Source organism: Carcharhinus amblyrhynchos, chromosome 3 (assembly GCF_965287045.1).
Source record: "Carcharhinus amblyrhynchos chromosome 3, sCarAmb.v2.hapA, whole genome shotgun sequence".
NCBI lineage: Eukaryota > Metazoa > Chordata > Chondrichthyes > Carcharhiniformes > Carcharhinidae > Carcharhinus > Carcharhinus amblyrhynchos.
This window is the reverse complement of record NC_137326.1, coordinates 74,927,170-74,947,794: the sequence shown is the minus strand read 5'-3', so window position 1 is coordinate 74,947,794 and position 20,625 is coordinate 74,927,170. Positions and strand designations below refer to the sequence as shown.

The 20,625-nt window shown below is 43.4% G+C and overlaps 1 protein-coding gene across 4 annotated transcripts in view; it reads left to right on the top strand.

Moving 5' to 3' along the window:
* The window catches only part of LOC145340854 (unconventional myosin-VIIa-like), a 183,212-nt gene that overhangs the window by 139,751 nt on the left and 22,836 nt on the right, over positions 1 to 20,625 (top strand). For all 4 annotated transcript variants that reach the window (XM_080185314.1, XM_080185315.1, XM_080185313.1 and 1 more), the window contains 4 exons: positions 7,369 to 7,522; positions 13,818 to 13,973; positions 19,725 to 19,830; positions 19,922 to 20,035. In XM_080185314.1, coding sequence (XP_080041440.1) covers positions 7,369 to 7,522; positions 13,818 to 13,973; positions 19,725 to 19,830; positions 19,922 to 20,035 — 530 coding nt within the window. The remainder of the gene's footprint in view (positions 1 to 7,368; positions 7,523 to 13,817; positions 13,974 to 19,724; positions 19,831 to 19,921; positions 20,036 to 20,625) is intronic.

The following is a 20,625-nucleotide window of genomic DNA, read 5'->3' as shown; positions in this document are numbered from 1 at the left end:
GTCTGTGTAAACACAAGCTGATCTGCAGCCTAGGCTGTGTGAGCATAGGCTGTATAAACTCAAGCAAGTACACAGCCCTGGCTATGTAAACACAGACTGATCTACAGCCCAGATTGTATAAACACAGGCTGTATAAACACAAACAAATACGCAGCCCTGGCTGTGTAAACACAGGCTGGGGTGCAGCCCACATATAAAACATCGGATACATATAAAAGATAAGTACAAATGCTCGACTGTGATTTCAAGTAGACCTCAGTAAAACCCCAATAAACAGATGGATCGAGTTGGAGAATGATGACGAACCAGCCTGAGAGCCCTCAATCTCCCTGGATGGGACCAGCTGACCTTAACAACTCACAGGTCCCAGTCCACATGGGATGCTCCATCTCTCAGTTTGATTCCCCAAAATCTTCTCACCTCATCCCATTCTGGACGGTAGATCTCAGCCTTCTCGACATTGGAACATTTCTACAAACCTCGATTCTCAAGGTCTATACCCTTCCCACTTACTCAACGTGACTAGGATAATACCAGCGCTGAGGGAATCCTGGACCAATACTAGGCAGTTTAACCCCCAACATACTTTGTGGCATACATTATGTTTGTTACCTATTTTTCCTCACATTTGCATTCTAGATGGGGTTTCTTTAGGGTTCATGTGTGACCCTAAGAATGCTACCATAGACTGGTATTTGTAAAATCCATTCTAGTTTATTTGTAGATCTATGTACAGCTCAGTAATTCTACATGAATTTGTATTTCTGCTTCCCACAGGATCTCAGATACTTCATTGCGCAACATTGCGTCAAAGTTACATCAGCAGTTATCTCCTCATGTTAAAACAATACCAAAACTCCACACAGACATTGCTAGAAATACTCAGCAGGTCAAGCAGCATCTGTGGAGAGAGAAAAACAGAGCTGGTGCTTCAGGTCGCTGACCTATTGTCAATACTGGGAAAAGTTAGAGAATGTAAATATGTTTTGAACACAGGTGGTGGGACATGGAAGAAAGGAAAAATGTGACAGGGTGGGAGTTCGGAGATTGAATGACAGGATAATGAGTCTTCCAGGGTGAAGGGAAATGGTGATGGGACAAGAAAAGAAACAAAACATATGCCTAGGGTAGGTATGCTGCTAATATAAAACTGAAACAGCAAAGGAAAGAAAATACAGCAGATAACAAACTGAAACTGTTGAACTTGGTGTTGAGTCTGGAAGGCTGTAAAGTGCCTAATCAAAAGATGAGGGTGGAATTTTCTCAAAAAGTTTCTAAGTGTCATAATGGTGAGAAGTTGGAGGATTAAAAAGACGCACCATTGGAAAACTTACGGTTATGCTTGCAGACTGAGCACAGGTGTTCCACAAAGTAGTCTCTTGATCTGTGTTTGTTCTCCCTATGTAGAGGAGACCACATTTTGAACAGTGGATACAATACACTTGATTGAATGAAGTATATGTAAGTTGGAAGGAGTGTTTTTGGCCTTGAACTATGAGACTGGAGGAGATGGAAGGACAGCTATTTTACCTCCTGTGTTTGCATGGGAAGGTGTCATTAGAGAGGGGACAGGGTAATGGCTCGTGACTGAGGAATGGACCAGGGTACCATGGACGGAACGGTTCCTTCAGAACGCTGAAGGGGAGGACAGGGGAAGATGTGAAAGATTTTGTGAAAGGTTTCTGATGGAAATATTCCATTGGTATGAATGTTGGTGGGGTGGAAAGTGAGGATGAGGGAACCCTTTCATGGTTCTGGGAGGGAGGGGAAGGAGCAAAAACAGAAGTGTGGGGAATGTGGTGGAGACAATTTAGAGCCCTGGCAACTTCGATGGCAGGAGAATCTTCAGTTGAGGAAAAATTAAGACTTTACAGAAATGTTGCTGTGGAAGTTAGAAACTGGGGAATTGGATTGGAGTCCTTGAAGTATGTGAGAAAGTGTAGTTGAGGTAGCTGTGGGAGTCACTGGACTTGTAATGAATATTAGTTGTTAGCCGATCATCAGAAATAGAGGGAGAGAAGACAAGGAAGGGAAGAGTCAGAGATGGACTATGTGAAACTGAGAGAACGATAGATATTGGAAGCAAAGTTGATGACATTTTTCAATTCAGGGCAAGAGCAGGACACAACACAGATGCATTCATCAATATACCAAGAGAAAAGTCGTGGTAGGGAGGCCAAGCAGCACGGGAACAATGAATGTTCCACATATCCCATAAAAGACGAACACACAGACACATACTGTACCATAGCAACCCCTTTTATTGAGAGAGTGAATGGAGTTCAAGGTGAAATTGTTCCATGAGAGAACATGTTCAACCAGGCGGAGGAGGGTGGTGGTGGTTAGGGACTGGTTAGGCCTCTGTTTGATGAAGAAGTGGCGAGCCCTCAGACTATCCGGGTAATGGATGGAGGTGCAGAGAGATTGAATTTCCATAGTAAAGAAGACAGTTAAGAATATAAGAAACACAAACTGACACACATCCCATTCTGCTCACTCCATCATTTAGTACAACCATGACTGATCCTGGCCCTCAACTCCATTTTCTCACTTGTTCCCTATATCCCTTAATTCCCTGAGAACAACTATCTGTGTATCCCAGCTGTAAGTGTCTTCAATGATGGAGCATCCACAACTTCGCAATCCTTTGAATGAAGTAATTACTCCTCATCTCAGTCCTAAAATGATCTATCCCTGATTCTGAGACTGTGCCCCCATGTTTTAGATTCCCTAACCATTAAAAACAATCTTTCAGTATCCACCATATCAAGCTCCTTCAGAATTTTGTAGATTTCAATGAGATCGCCTTTCATTTTTCTAAACTCCAGAGAATGTAAGCCCAATATACTTACCTTTTAATAAATATTGTGCTTTTTTATCCTTACAAACAAAGTGAATAACTTCAAATTTTCCTACATTACACTCCATCTGCTATATTGATGTTTACTCACAACCCGGCTCTCTCTCTCTATGCCCTCCCCACAGCTTTGTGTTTTCACACAGCTTGGCATCAGCAAACTTGGATAAATTATTCTCTGTTTCTTCATCTATATCACTAATATAGATTGTAAATAGTTAAGAACCCAGCACTGATCCCAGTGGTGTTCCACTATTCATAGCCTGCCCAATTTGAAAAAGTCCTGTTTATGCCCACTCTGTATTTTCCATCCGTTAACCAATTCTCTATCCATGCTAATGTATCACCCGCAGCTCCATGAATCCTTATTTTGCCTCTACTAGTTCCCTTTTATCTACTGCCATCCTCAAAAAACTCTTAATAAATTTATCAAAAGGATTTCCCTACAGGACCAGGAAATTGGAAATGTTTAAGTGACGGAGAGCATCAGAAGAGTCATGGGTGTAAGTAAATGGAGACTGGAAGGCAGGAAGAAATCAGTTCTAAGGCTGAAACGATAAGTCTGCCTGGCTAGTGCTATTTATGGAGAACTCCTGGTCAAAGAGGTGAAGGTGATGGAAGAAGAGTTCAATATCACGCTGAGCTACAAATTCATTGAGGTGTGCAATGATAAAACAAAATCCTTTGCTAAGGACAGGTCGATCAGTATCAGAGAGGGGAAGGTCAGATGGTAATGTTAATGCACAATTAGAGCTGGGATTCGCAGAAGGGATTGGGTCAGAAGGAAGGGAAGGGGAAGAGAAATTTGGAGGGGTTTGATACCTCTAAGCTTTTGGAGTTGGTGATCATTAACACCTGAAAGAAAAGAATTTTTAGTTAAAAGTATCAGCTGAATCAAAGGGTGAAATGAAACTATGGAGCAGGGACAGCTTTTAAGAGAGGTCGAGTTGTACACGTGATGGTACAAAGAACAAAGAACAAAGAACAACCCAGCATGGGAAACAGGCCCTTCGGCCCAACGAGCCCACGCTGCCACATCCTCCTACACCTACCCTGCCCTGCGTGTCTGCGAGTGGGACCCCTAACTTAGCCAGATTCAGGGTCAATTTGATATACCAATCAGCCTAAGAGCACATCTTTGGGGTGTGGGAGGAAACCGGAGTGCCCGGAGGAAACCCACGCAACCACAGGGAGAATGCGCAAACTCCCACAGACACAGGCCCAAATCCATGTATCTGCACAGCTAGCAGTGATAGTCACTGAGCTGTTGCGGCGCCCGTCTACCGGTCCAGGATCAAGCACACACACCGACACGAAGTACTAGGCCACTCCCGGAACCTCCAAGAGCAGCCCACGCACGACCCACCGTGTGCATGCCCCTTGTTTGACAACAAGGTGGACCTCCACCTGCGGAATAAAAAGACAAAAACGTTAACATATAAGTCTGCATTTCCGGTGTCTCCCGAGGCTCTGACCCTATTTAATAGCCCCTACTATAACCCTCCATCCTTGTTTCACTCATGTGTCTATCTAAGTGAACCTTAAACGAGTCCAACGTTCCTGCCTCCACCACCCTACTCGGTAGCGCGTTCCATACCCCCATGACCCTCTGCGTGAAGAACCTTCCTCTCACATCCAAATTATACCTCTCCCCCCCTCACCCTTAGATCATGACCTCTCGTAATTGTACCCAGTCTAGGGAGCAGTCTCTCACTATTGACTCTATCTATTCCCTTCAGTATCTTATATACATCTATCATGTCTCCCCTCAATCTCCGTCTTTCCAAGGAGAATAGTCCCTGTTTCTCCAACCTTTCCTCGTAACTCAGTCCTTCCATGCCAGGCAACATCCTGGTAAACCTCCTCTGCACCCTCTCCAGAGTCTCCACATCCTTCCGGTAGTAAGGTGACCAGAACTGGACGCAGTACTCCAAATGCGGTCTAACCAACGTTCTGTACAACTGAAGCATTAGACGGCAGCTCCTATACTCTATACCCCTTCCTATAAAGGCTAACATTCCATAAGCTTTCCTCACAACCTTCTCCACTTGTGTCGCAACCTTCATAGACTTGTGAACCTGCACTCCCAGGTCCCTCTGTATTTCTATACTCCTAATCAGTCTACCTTTTATCACGTAGCTCCTCTCTGCATTATTCCTTCCAAAATGCATCACCTCGCATTTGTCAGGATTAAATTCCATCTGCCACCTATCTGCCCAATGTACCAACCTATCTATATCCTGTTGTATCACCTGACATTCCACTTCAGTATCCGCCAATCCTGCCATCTTGGTGTCATCCGCAAACTTGCTGATCACACCACGTACGCTCTCTTCCAAGTCGTTTATGTATACTACAAAGAGGAGAGGTCCCAGTACTGAGCCCTGCGGCACACCACTGGTCACTGGCCTCCAGCCCGAAAAGGTCCCCTCCACAACTACCCTCTGTCTCCTATTGCCCAGCCAGTTCTCAATCCACCTAGCTACCTGGCCTCGTATCCCATGCGCCTTAACCTTTTCTACCAGCCTACCATGAGGGACTTTGTCAAACGCCTTTCTGAAATCCATATAGATGACATCAACGGCTCTCCTATCGTCAACCGTTTTTGTCACCTTCTCAAAGAATTCTACCAGATTCGTAAGGCAAGACCTCCCTCTAACAAAGCCATGTTGCGTATCCCCAATCAGACCGCAACGCTCCAAATGCTCATACATCCTACCCCTAAGTACTTTTTCCATTAATTTCCCTACCACCGATGTCAAACTCACCGGTCTATAATTCCCAGGGTTATCCCTACTACCCTTTTTAAACAGCGGTACCACATTTGCTACCCTCCAGTCTTCTGGGACCTCACCTGTGTCCAAAGAAGAGACAAAGATTTGCGCCAGAGGCCCAGCAATTTCATCTTTCGCCTCCCTAAGCAGCCTGGGATAAATACCATCAGGCCCCGGAGCTTTATCCGTCCTTACGCTACCTAAAAGCCCTAGCACTTCCTCCCTCGTAATAGATATTTCCTGCCACTGATCCATAACTCCCTCCAAGACACCGCACGACACCGAACCCCTCTCCTTCGTGAATACCGACGCAAAGTATTCATTCAGGATCTCCCCCGTTCCCTCCGACTCAATACATAACTCCCCACTTTTGTCCCTAAGAGGACCAATTTTCCCTCTAACTACTCTCTTGCTCCTAATATAGGAATAAAATTTCCTTAATCCTACCAGCCAAAGCCATTTCATGCCCTCTCTTCACCCTTCTAACTCCCCTTTTTAGCTCCCTCCTACTGTCTCTATATTCCTCCAGCGCACTCTCTGTACCCAGTTGTTTCGACCTAACATACGCCTCCCTCTTCTTCCTGACCAAGTCTTCGATACCCCCTGTAATCCACGGCTCTCTAATCCTACCTTTCCCATCCTTCCGCTTAACCGGAACATACCTCTCCTGCAAAATTTTCATTTTGCCCTTAAAAGCCTCCCACTTGCCAACCGTGGACTTGCCAGCTAACAGTCCCTCCCAATCAGTGTCCTGCAGCTCCCTCCTAATCTGGCTATAGCTCGCCTTTCCCCAGTTCAGCACTCTCCCGTTTGGCTGGCACTCGTCCCTTTCCATTTTTATCCTAAAGTAGACGGACTTGTGGAACAGACACAGTTCAACCCACGAGTAGTGAGTAGTGAGCATGGATCTCATGGTGCAGTGAGAACAGCAGGTAGAGGAATCTTGTATGTCTCGCAGATACTTGGAATGGTAGGTGGATCTGAAACATGAAGGCTGATTGTTATCAATGGTTAACCTATCTGTATTGGTTACCAGACTCCCCTACTGAAGGTAGTTAGATGTAGGCTGCTCAGGAGTCTCGGGAAACACTTCACAGCAGAGTGGAAACCCTCTTTAAAACATTGCTGGGAAGGAAAATTTCAAAACTGAGATTGAAAGGTTATGGAGTTTAAAATCTAGATAGGTCATGATGAATTGAATGGCAGAACATGTTCAAGGGGCTGAGTGGCCTCCTGCTCAGGTTTAGTGATGTGAATGCTGCTGTTAGTATTAAGGAGTTACATTTTCTGTGTGCACAGTAAGAAGTGTCACAACACCAGGTTAAAGTCCAACAGGTTTATTTGGTAGCACGAGCTTTGAGCATTGCCCCTTCATCAGATGAGTCAGGTGAAAGGGCAATTCTCCGAAACTCATGCTAGCAAATAAACCTGTTGGATTTTAACCTGGTGCTGTGAGACTATTTACTGTGCCTATCCCAGTCCAATGCTGGCAACTCCACATCACTTTCTGTGTGGGTCGAGCCTGGGGGAAGTGAGGTTATATTCATGGCCTGCATGCTGAAGCTGAAAGAATCATCCCAACATGGGGTCAGTCCATCTCAGACTAACCAGATCTGCTTGGCCCCAGTTTGAAGACAAGGAGAAACAATGACCTTCCCCAAAATAAAGCGTATAAACTTTGTTCTGCTTGTGTATGGCTTGTTTCCATCTCTCAAATTTCCTTAACCAATCTCTCACCCATAATGAAGTACATGGGAGATTACCCAGGGAAAGTGGCCAAGTCTGGTACTGAGCTGACTGATCAGATATTCTCTGCAGCGTTACAGGAGGACGGACTGCAGGATGAGATCTATTGCCAGATTGTGAAGCAGCTGACAGATAATTATAACAGGTAAACAGTCCGAGGCTGGAGAAACCTCGCAGCTATTTACAGGCCACAAGCCACCCGCTGTCCTTTACTCCTGATAGACTGGATATCTCTCTACCTCATTGCGCCTCACAGTGTGTGCCTGTGTGTGTGTCTGTCTCTGCCTCTGTGTATCTATGAGTGCCTGCGTGTGTGTGTGTGTGTGTGTGTGTGTGTGTGTGTGTGTTTGCGCGCATGTGTGTGTGTGTCCAGTGTTCTAACTCACCTTGTAAAGATTGGCTCCAGAATTACAACATGGATCATTCAATTTGCCATTGGTCACAAGTAAGGTACAAGTCCTCTGGGATTTAACACCATGACATATCTACCCTGTCTTACTGTATAAATATTCAATGTAACCAGAGTTACCCTGTGTCCATTAGCTCTTTTCTCAGTCATTCATGGGATTTAGGCCTCACTGGCTACTTATTGCACATCCCCAGTTGCCCTTCAGAAACTGGTGGTGAGCTGCCTTCTTGAACTGCTGCAGTTCGAGGTGTAGGAACACGCACAATGCTGTGAGAGAGGGAGTTCCAAGATTTTCACCTAGCGACAGTGAAGGAATAGTGTTCCCAAGTTAGGATGGCGAGTCACTTGGAGGGATCTTCCAGGAGGTGATATTCCCAGGTTCTACTGCCCTTGTCCTTCTAGATGGTTGTGGTCATAGGTTTAGAATGTTAAGGGAGCTTTGGTGAGTTCTCACTACATCTTGTAGATGCTGCACATGGCTGCCACTGTGTATCAGTTGTGAAGGGAGTGAAAAAGGTGCCAATTAAGTGGGCTGCTTTGTTCTGCATGGTGTCAAATATCTCAAGTGTTGTTGGAGGATTCACTCATCCAAGCACGTGGAGAGTATTCCATCACACTCCTGACTCATGCCTTGGTGGACAGACATTCGCGTTTAAGGAGAGAAATTAGTCACTGCAGGATTCCAAGCCTCTGACTTGATATTGTAGCCACAGTGTTTATATAGCTAGTTCATTTCACTTTCTGGTCAATAGTAACCACTAGGATGCTGATAGTGGGGGATTCAGTAATGTCAAAGGACAATTGTTAGTTCCTCTCTTGTTGGTGATGGTCATTGCCTGGCACATGTGTGGCGCAAATGTTACTTGTCACTAGTCAGCCCAAGCCTGGATATTGTCCCAGTCTGGCTGCATTTGGACATGTATTGCTTCAGTATCTGAGGAAGCGAAGTGGAGTGAATTGAACTGGCTGAAGACTGGCATGTATGAAGTTGGTGACCTCCCAAGGAAGTGGAGAAGGATCATCCACTTGGCAGCTGTGGTTGAAGATGGTTGTCTTGTCTCTTGCACTTATGTGCTTGGCTCCTCATCATACAGGATATTTGTGGAGCCTCCTCCAGTAAGTTGTTTAATTGTCCATGCCTGGATGTGGCAGGACTACAGAGCTTAGATCTTTTCCAATGGTTTATTTCTTTTCTTGGGCATTTTGATTGCCCTTCTCAATCTGAGCTTTTTGTTTCTATTTCTATTTTAGTCTCCCCTGTTTACTATTCTCTCCACTTCTAGCTTCATCTTCCTGCTGTTGTGCCTCCTTTCATTTGTCTCCCTCTCGGTTACTCTGCCCTCACTCATCCCTGCTGTGATTGTAGCATCAAGGTGTTCAGGTTAATAAGGGTTAACGTAGAACTGGAGAACAGTACTGCTCACTGTATGGCAGAGATAGTCACATGTTGGAGGACAGAGTACTTTAGGTTCTGGAAGAAGCCAACATGGAAACAGCACACAATGAAGTATCTTGGAGATGTATATAGTTATGGGTTACCAATAAATGGTTTATATTCAACTACACAAGCCTCCAGACCTCTTAGTGAGACATCAACCAACCTTATAATATGGTTACAATGAGTGGATCCCAAAAGCCTGAAAAATAAAAGAGATTGCACTCTGACCTGTGAGATGTGTACTTAAACTGTTGGAGATTGTCTAAAAAAAAGCTGCATTGTAGATGTGGAAGCTGACAAGGACGCCACCAGAGTCCACCCTGTGCTACACGTTAGTTAATGCAGAGTCAAGCAACCTACTCAGATCACAAAATGAAATTCAGGGAAAAATGCTGAAACAAAAAATAATCCAATGAAAAGAAGAACCTGAGTGAATGCAGAGTAAAAAGACCTGGCCAGATCTCATAAAGGGTGAGCAAAATGTAGTAAAAAGGCAGCAATTACCTTTTAAAATCAGCAATAATCGGGATCAGCAATAACATTTCCAGAGTATAAGTGAAAAAAACTGATAGCACGTGTCCACAGCTAGCACCACTACACATGGCATCCAAGCACAAATGATTGAAAAAACTATTTTTAAATGGGCAGCACGAGTCCAAAATCACCTTCCTATCAATTAGTTAAGCTTAAAACAGCCCAAACGGCTTGTTTGAAAATTTCTTGCAGAATTTACTACTTTAAAGAGTCAGGCTTGCAATTGCAAGACTGCCAAAACCCAGTAAGTACAGGAATAAAAAGTGAAAGGATGGTTTTGGCAGTATCATCTTGAAAGAAAGAAAGTAAAATTAAAACATGGTTTGTAAATTAAATCTACCAGAACAAATAGAACTTGTGCAAGTGCCAGACCAGACACAAAATTGAGCATCATGGAGAAGGAAAGTTTTAAATACTTTTCAATACATGCAACAATAATAAATCAAATCAAATTGCAACAGTACATCAAGGTTAAGTCAGAAATCTGGAGAAGTACACGTTTTTTTACATTCATTTATGGGATGTGGGCATTGCTATCCAGGCTAATATTTATTTCCCATGTCCGTACTTTTTAGCCTTGTTTGGTGTACTTATTGATGAAGTAATCTTAATGCAAGGCATTGATAAATCTTCAACCAGTTTTGGTTAAGATACTAAAAGCCTATGATAAATAGTTAAACTCCACATTGTGGAGAGCGCCAACCTTAAGGATTAAAATACCCCCAATAAAGCATCGGGAGGGCAAGGAGGCTCAGGGGCAATAAAGAAGGGTGACTCCAAGCTAAATGAAACAATACCACAGCAAACCACAAGATAGTCACAGATCATGTCACTGGAACTAATGTATGAGCCAAAGAGTTTAAAGAAGAGGCTGGGAAGCAGGGGGAAAAAAAACAAGCTTTCTGAAAATGCTGAGACATTATCCAAACTGCAAAAGCAGGTGGCAGTGCAGAGCAAGCAAATGGCTGTGAATGAAGGAAAGCTATCTGATGTAACCCAAATAAAAACCTGCAGAAAGAAGATGAAGCTATGCCACAGGAAAACATGGAAGCGAGTTGGATGATACCAACCAGAACAGGCAGCTGTGGCTTAGCTGGTAGCACTCCTGTTATCTGAGGCACAAGGTCCAAGTCATACTCTGAGGCTTGGTCACAAAAACAGAAAGTTGACACTCCAGTCCAGAAGGAGCGCTGCACTGTCAGCGATGCTCTCTTTCAGAGGAAACTTTAAACCGAGGCTCTCTCAGGTAGGGACCTGGCATGGTTTCAAAGAACAGCAGGCAAGTTCTCCCTGGTGTCCTGCCCAATATTTATCACTCAATCACCATCACAAAAACAGATTATTGTCATTACCTCATTACTGTTTGTGGGAGTTTGCTGTGCACAAGTTGACATTGTAATGTGTTGTGATTATGAAAAGTGCTATATAAATGCAAATCTTCTGTTCAAGGATGCTGCTTTGAACGTTTATGCTAGACAACAGGTTTAGCCTTTCATCTCCAGATCTGCCCAGACCATATCAAGCTGCATCAGGTCCTGTAGTCCTTTGTCAAAGCTGCTGACTATTCAAAAATACAAAGATAACCCCAGATCTTGTTTTGTCATTACAAACCATCATCTTAAACCCTTCTTGCTTGCATCTGGTTGGACTGTACTTGCCTGGTTTCATTTTAATCCATCCTGTCGAAGGCCAAAAATTTACCGCAATGTTTTCTGTTCCCGCCTCAGCACCATTAACTCTGGTGATCTCATGAATCTTTCAATGGTCCCCTCCTATTTCCCATCTACTTTCTGCCCCTTGGAGATATAATATGAATGCTAATGCATTCCAGCTCTGTCTCACCACCCCCTCTTTTGACTATTTCTGATTTATCATTTTACCTGTATAACATTCAGTCCTAGATGAGCAGAATAATCCTCCAATTAAATATTGAGAGGACTGAGAACATTGTTCTCCATCACAGAGTCTGTTCCTTTGCCATTAACTCTGGCAACCCTCTGAGACAGAACCAGACTGTTTGCCGCCTTGGTGTTATATTTGGCTTTGAGATGAGAATCTGACTAGACATTCACACTATCTACCTCCAGCTCCAATATTGCTCACTTGTCTTGTCTGTCTCTTGAAATCCTCATCTGTGCCCTTTTACCTCTAGATCTGACTCTTCCTCCTGCCCATTTTCCAATGTTCTGTCTTCTGTAAAGGCAAAGTCATCCCAAAGCTTTGGTGCCCATACCCTAAACGAGTGCTGGTTGTCATCCTTGTTCTCATTGACTCCTGATCCAGACACACCTCACCTCATCCTTGCTTTATAATTTCTCCATGGCCTCATGACTCCCCATCTCTGTCAACCCCTCCTGCTCTACAACTCACTGAGATCTCTCTATTCAGCTAATTCTGGCCTCTTGTGCATCCTCCATTTTAATTGCTCCACCCCTAGTTCTGCCTTGGCCCTGAGCTCTGAAATTCCTTTCCTACATCTCTCAATCTCAATCTCTGCTTCTTTAAGCATTTTTTAAAACCTACCTCTTTCATCAAGCTTTTGGTCATCTGATCCAATATCTTCTTATGTGGCTCAGTGTCAAGTACTAATTGGTAATGTTTCTTTGAAGCATTAAAAATTTTTTTACCATGTTAACAGCACCGTACAAAGCTTATATAAATGGTTGATTGGCCATTACCCTGAAGTCTCTAAGAATTAAAGATCAATCTTCCAGACACTGCTACAAGTGACTCAGGAGAAAAATGATAAGGTCCATAAAAGAAATTGAGATGGAAATAAAACACTGCTTGACATTCAAGCATCATCTGATTGACTAATGAAGAGACTGTGACATTTTGATTGACTGTTTGGCAGTTTACTATAAGGGTTGGGATATCAAGCACCCATCATTGGAGTGTGAGGGTAGGGAGGTTGGAGATGGAGGACTGGGAGGATTGGGGGGAGTGGGGGAAGTCATGTTATGAAACCTCCTGGAATTCAATCTATCTCATCACAATTACAGCAGCAACTTACGCACTGCGGGAACTCACCAAGGCTGCTTCAGCACCTTCCAAACTCACAACCACCACCATCTAAAAGGACAAGGGCAGCAGACACATGGGAACACCACCACCTGAAGTTCCACTCCAAGCTACACATCATCCTGATTTGCAAATATATCCCTGTTCCTTCACTGTCACTGGGTCAAAATCCTGCACCTCCCTCCCTAACAGCAATGTGGGTGTATTTATATCACAGGGACTCCAGCAATTCAAGAAGGCAGCTCATCAGCACCTTGTCAAGGGCAATAAGGGATGCGCAATAAATGCTGGCCCAGCCAGCGACTCACATGCCCTGTGAAAGAATAAAAAAGTATTTGTAACACTGGTTGGAGGTGCTTTTGTCTAAAGCTAGCAGTGAAATCCACTGACCCACACGGTCCCAGCAGGGACCTTGCTCGAAGGGGCTAGTTCAGAGCTCAAAGAGTCATTGCTGCAGCATCTCTTCATTCCCATTTTGATCAATGAGGGAGAGCAACAATACTTACCATTTCCCACCAAACACCATTATGGGTGTTCCATAACCACATGGAGTGTAGCAGGGTTGCCAATCCCCCAGAATTGATCTGGAGGCTCCTGGAATTGAAGATTAATCTGCAGGACACTGCTGTGTGTGACTCTGGATAAAACTCATTGGGACATTAAAAAAGACTGGGATTTCTGTAATTTCCTCTTAAACATTTCTCTTCACCAGACATAAAGGTATTGAAAAGAGGATTGATTGACAGTCAAGCATCATTCAAGTGGGTAATGAGTCTTTTTTGCTTTCCAACTGGCGTAGGAGAGCAGTGTGTCACAAGAATGGATGCTGGAGTGTGTGGCCAAGTCACGTGATGAAACCTGGAGTACATTTAATCACAGTTGGTAACACTGGGTTCAGGGAGACAGCCCACTTCCTTCTTGAGGACAACTGAAAATGGGCAAACCAGAATAATTGTGGGCTGGGATCAGATTGTTGTGAGCAGCCACTTGATGAACTAATACACTGACTGAGGTTCTCTCTCTGCTTTTGACTCTCAGGTATAGTGTAGATAATGGCTGGCAGCTCCTCTGGCTCTGCACTGGGCTCTTCCCTCCCAGTAATGTGCTACTGCCTCACGTCAAGAGGTTCCTCGAGACTCACCCAGCGGAGAGGCTGGCAGCTGACTGCATTCAAAGATTAAACAAGGTGAAAAGGTACAGTAACAAAGTATTCATGCTGACAGCAGTCATAACTGTGAATGTTATAACTCAAGGCAGCTCAATGTGGCAAGCCACAAACTAAAGGATTTATTGATAAGAAGGGCTATATATAATGAAGGGATTAACAGCACAACTATACAGATCTCCTCCTAACAATGCCCTAACTCTAATTCACAGCCCTGGGGATGAGTGCTCTTCACTCACAAAAGGCCCAGGTGCATGTGCTCACCACTCCATTTGTTCCGACCTGGTCACGTGGCCCATGAAGGATCTCCCCTTAAAGCGGCCACGCTACCAGTTAAAAATCCATCCTGCAATTCCATCTCTTATATTCTTGGTGAATGTAAGAGGTGGAATTGCAGGATGGATTTTCCAATCAGCAAATCCATCACCTTTAGTTTATACGGTTTAATACACGCATTGTAATGATGCCAACAGGATTGTAATAAATGTGAGTCAACATGAATCTCAGTTGGGCAGAGTTCGGGGCATTTTGCATTTTTGGAAAGTATTTCCACATGTGAATCTACAATCTTGTTGGCGAATCAGATTATGAGTTCAGTCACAGTATATTTTCCATAAAAACTCTGTTCCACTCCTGCCGTGAGAATGACAGCTGTAAAAACAAAGGAATTGTCAGAGATATGAAAGGAACAGGAACTTAGGGAGTGAACTGCTTTTTGGATATTGCTGCATTCCCACTGGGAATTAAGGAATTTACTGAACTGCAACTGTACGAAGGCCATATCCACAATTTGGAACATTAACCCCAGAGGCTTCAGAATTAATGAAGTGACTGAATTTAGAGATAAGTAGGTTAAAAGGACAGAGCAAGAATCTGGAGACTATGTTTTACTGTGCATTCACCATCAATGTGTGGTTTATGTTACATATGTGTGCACATACTCCTAGCTCATACAATGTACCTTTCTCTGCTTATATATTCACTATTTCTATATATATGTATTTGTGCCTGGGTACATCTACAGGATGTGTCCATATACACATACCTGTGTCTGTGTACATATACACTATGTCTATATACTTGTAACTATGTCTGCGGATTGAGGAGCTTCAGCTTAGAGTCACTGATCTGGAAGCTGAGCTGCAGACACTGTAATGCACCAGGGAGGGAGAGAGCTACCGGGCACTTTGTTTCAGGAGGCGCTCACACCCTGAGGGTAGAATCTTCTACTGGAAAGTGGTCAGGGACAGGAAGGTGTGACTGCAGCTGAGGCAGGTAAAGGGACCCAGAGGGCAGGAATGCAAGAGTGCTAGCCTTTGCAATAATCCAACAGATTTGATGCTCTTTCAGCTTGTTTGGATCAGAGTGGGGGCTGTAGGGCGGATGAGCTGACTGACCATGGCACTGTAGTACAAGATGTCATTAAAGTGGGGGAGCATCAAAGAATGTAGTGGTAGTAGGGGGCAGCATAGTGGCCAGGATTGACACTGTTCTCTGTAGCAAGGAATCAGAGTCCAGGCAGCTGAATTGCCTGCTCACTGTCAGGGTTCAGGACATCTGCTCCAGGCTGGAGAGAAACCTATTGTGGGAGAGAGAGGATTCTGTTTTCCTGGTCCGTGTAGGTACCAATGGGATCGGTAGCATGAGGAAGGAGATTCTGCATAGAAAGTTTGAGGAGTCATAGAATCATAGAGGTCTACAGCATGGAAACAGGCCCTACAGCCCAACTTGTCCATGCTGCCCTATTTTTTTAAATCCCTAACCTAGTCCCAATTGCCTGCATCCCTCTCTACCCATGTTACCCATGCAACTGTCTAAATGCTTTTTAAAAGACAAAACTGTAATAGAGAATTAGACAGTAAATTAAGCAACAGAGCCTCCAAAGTTATAATCTCTGGATTATTACCTGAACCACCTGCAAATTGGCATAGGATACTTAAAATTAGAGAGATGAATACATGACTCAAAGATTGGTGTGGCTTTGGTAGTAGGCTTTGGTTCATGGGGCAGTAGCATCAGGACTGGAGAAAGCGAAAGCTGTTGGGATGGCCTACATTTGAACTGTGCTGGGACAGGTCTTCTTGGAAACCACATAACGAGGGAAGTAAAGAGGGTTTAGACTAAATGAGATGGGAGGAGGGGTGTTGTGGCAAGGGGATACCTAGGCTTACAAAGCAAAAGAATCAGGCAGAATTATAAGACAGCTATGTAGGTAATGATGCATAGAGTGTGACAGAAAGGGACAGAGTGTATAAACTTAAAGAAACATCAGCAATTAGGTCAAAAAGGGAAAGAATGGTGACAGGGCAAAATTAGTAGCTCTTTATTTGAACATATATATATAATGTTTGGTACAAAATAAACGGATTAACCGCACAACTTAAGGTTTTGATCTTATAGCCATTATAGATATGTGGCTACAAGGAGATCAAAATTGGGAACTAAATATTCAGGGGTATGCGACTTTTTATAAGGACAGGCAGGAAGGAAAGGAAGGTGGGATAGTTGTGTTAGTATGAGATGGAATACATAAAATAACAAGAAATGATCTTGGACTGGAAGATGTAGAATCCAAATGGGTGGAGTTAAGAAACAACAAGAGGAAGAAGACACTGGTGGGAGTGGCCTAGAGCCACTTTAACAGTAGCTATACTGTGTGTGGAGAATAAATTAGGAGATAATGAGGGCATGTCAAAAAGGCAGTACTTTAATCATGGGTGACTTTAATCTTTATGTAGATTGGGAAAATTAAATTTGCAGAGGTAACCATGAGGGGCAGTTTTCTAGAACAATATGTTGTGGATCCAATCAGGAATCAGGCCATTTTGGATCTGGCAATTTGTAATGAGGAAGGTTTATAAACAACCTCAGAATAAAAGATTCTCAAGGAAACAGTGACCATAACATGGGAGAATTTAGCATTCAGTTTGAGAATGAGAAACTTGTGTCAGAAACAACTGTGCTACACTTAAATAAGGGTAATTATAAAGGAATGAGGCCAGAGTTGACTGGAATGGACTGGCAAAGGAATTCAGCAAAAAAACGGTAGATCAGCAATGGCTGACATTTATGAAGATAGTTAATGATTCGCAACAAAAATATATCCCAGTGAGGTAGAAGGATTCAAAGGGGAAAAAAAATCAACCATGGCAGTTTAGTATTAAATTGAAAGAAAAAGTATCTAATGTGGCAAAAATTAGTGACAAGCCAGAAGATTGGGAAAAATGTAAAAACTAACAAAAGATGGCCAAACAAGGATGATAAACTGAGTGTAAATTAGCAAGTAATACAACAATGGACAGCAAGAGTTTCTTTAAATATATAAAAAGGAAGAGAGAGGCCATTGTAAAAGTAGGGCCCTTAGAGGATCATAGAATCCTACAGTGCAGAAGGAGGCCATGTGGTCTACCGAGTCTGCACCGACCACAGTCCCACCTAGATCCTATGCCCATGACTCAATACATTAACCCAGCTAGTCCCCCTGATACTAAGGAGCAGTTTAGTATGGCCAAACCACCTAACCCGCACATCTTTGGAGTGTGAGAGGAAACCAGAGCACCCGGAGGAAACCCATGCAGATATGGGGACAATGTGCAAATTCCTCATAGACAGTCACCCCAGCTGGGAACCAAACCCTGGTCCCTGGCACTATGAGGCAGCAATGTTAATTGTGCCACTGTACTGCTCCAAATGAGAATGAGGCTTGAGAAATAATAATGGGGAACCAGGAAATGGTAGCGGTTGCATCCAGAAAATTAAAGGAAGTAGCTATTGAGATAGTGGATGCACTGCTAGTAATCTTCCAAGAATCCTTAAATTCTGGAAAGTTCCAGAGAATTAGAAAACTGCAATGTAACACCTTATTCAAAAAGGGAGGGGGACAAAAAAAACAGGTAACCATAGCCAGTTAACTTTTGTGATTTGGAAAAGGTTAGATTCATTTAGAATTACATGATATAGTAAAATAGAGTCAACATAGCTTCACAAATCGATTAAAATTCAGTCGAGGTGGTCACAAGTAGGAAAGATAAAGGAGATCAAATAGATGTAATATACTTGGATATAATAATAGACGTAATATATTTGGATTTCCCAAAACTGTTTCGTAAGGTACCACAAAAAGGCTACTTAAGAATCCTGGCAACAGCCCATAGTATTGGGGGTAGTATATTAACATGGTTAGAGAATTGGCTAATAGAAGATAGAGAGTGGAAATGGGCATTTTCAGAAACTAGTAACTAGTAGTGTTCCACGGGGCTTGGTGCTGGGCCACAATTAATTACAAATATATTAATGATTTGGACAAGGGAAATGAATTTATTATTATCATGTTTACGGATGACACAAAAATAGGTGGGAAGGCACATGGTGAGGTTGACAAAGAGTCTACAAAAGGATACAGACAGGTTAGGTGAATGGGCAGGTGGAATAAATGTAGGAAAATATGAAGTTGTGCACTTTGGTAGAAAGAATAAAGGAGCTGAATATTATTTAAATGGAGAAAGACTGCAGAAAACTGCAGCACAAAGGGACTTGGGGGGGTCCTCATGCATAAATCACAAAAAAACTAGCACGAGGTCAGTGGAATGTCGGGCTTTATTTCAAAGGAAATGGAGGATAAGAATAGGGACGTCTTGTTAAAACTACACAAGGCACCAGTTAAACCACACCCTGAATATTCTGTTTTGGTTCCTTTATCTAAGGAAAGATATACTGGCACTGGAGGCAGTCCAGAGAATGTTCACTATGTTGATCTCGGAGGGATTGTCTAAGGAGGAGAGATTGAATAGGTTGGGCCTGTACTCATAGGAGTTTAGAAGAATGAGAGGTGAACTTATTGAGATATATAGGATTTTCAAGGAGCTTGACAGGGTAGATCCTTATGAGAGAGTCCAGGACCAGAGGACATACTCTCAGAGTAAGGGGTTATCTATTTAAGATGGAGATGAGCAGGAATTCTTCTCTCAGAGGGTAGTGAATCTGTAGAATTTTCTACACGGGGAGCTGTAAAGCCTCAAGATTGAGTTTCAAGGCTGAGATGGATAGATTTTTAATCAGTAAGGGAATCATGAGTTATAGGGATAAGACAGGAAAGTAGAGTTGAGGATTATATCAGATCAGCCATGATCTCACTGAATGGTGGAACAGACTTGATGGGCTGAATGGCCTACTTCAGTTCCTATTTCTTATGTTCATATGGCCTTATGGTCTGGGTATATACACATTACATGTCTATGTACATTTACCCATGCCTGTGTACATATACATTGGGTGAGATTTTCTGCCCCCAGAGTTCCAGAAGCCTGCAAAATCCTTTTACCAGACTTCAGCTGCAAACTAAACTGCTTTCTGCAAAAGCTTTCTTCTGTCTGCATATAAACCACATCATCGCATGACTCTGTCAATCACTCTAATCAGAAATCTCAAGGGAAGAGTTCATTAACTCTACTTGACATAACCACTTGTAAGGTTGAAACTTGCTCTCCCAAAATCTGAATTGCATTCCTGTGAGAGATACTGATTGCCTGTAAAATAAAGTGAATTTTGAAGTCATTCCCCTTAAACACAACAATATGTAAAATACATATCAGCTGCACTAGTATCGTCACATAGGATACATATATATTATGTCTATATACATATCTGCACACTTTTAAATGTTGCTTAACACAGCAGTTGAGATGCTTCAAGAATGCCACCTAAGTCAGGATATATTGAGTGCATTGTGTATAAACATAATCATCACTCACTGACCCGGCAGCTGCTGTTTTTGCCGTCAGGTATGGCTCTCGGAAGAACCCCCCACACCTGCTGGAGGTGGAGGCCATCCAATGCTGGAGCACCAAGATCCTGCACAAAATCTACTTTCCCAATGGCGTGGATGAGGTGAGTGGTTTTCCCCAGGCTCCCACTGTTAGAATGTTAAATCACTCCGCTGTTTATTTTCTCCTCATTCATTCTCGTTCAATCCCCGCAGGCATTTGAGATTTTCACCAGCACCAGAGCCAAGGATCTCTGTGAAAGTATCACCAAGCATTTAAAGCTCAGTTCCTCTGAAGGCCTCAGTCTTTTTATACAGGTTGGAGATAAGGTAAAACATTCACACCATTTAAATTCGGGCACATCCTCTCTTCGCAACAGGTGTGTAAATTAAAAGAATTAAAATTTCCAGCACACATTGACACAGGATGACTAACTGTCCCAGATTTTCCAGGACTGATCAGGTTCTTGTCCCATGTGCTGGGTCAGACCTATTCGGGCTGTTCTTTGTCCTGGATTTCTTCCATCTCTGCAGGCAACATGCTGGCTGTATGCACTGGCTGTGGCAGGTTGCTGGTCTGTGTTTGGGGCAGTTAGGCAGGTGCCATAACTCCACTTCCACTGTGTCACCAGCAGCCCACCTCACCCTCACTGATGGCGGTGTTCCTTATTTCTGTTCCCAGAGCTGGTCATCCGGCATCAACAATCAATGAGTGACTGTCTCCCCCAACACATGATTCCAACCTTGGGGTGATTGATGAATACCCTTGGGGTGAATGATTAATTCCCCTGGGAGTGATTGACTAATTCCCCTTGGGGGTGATTGGTTAATTCCCCTGGGGGAGGATGATTGATTTTCTGCCTCTTTAAGGGTGAATGGATGATTGCACGACATCTCCGTTTGGGTGGTGCAGGGACTTG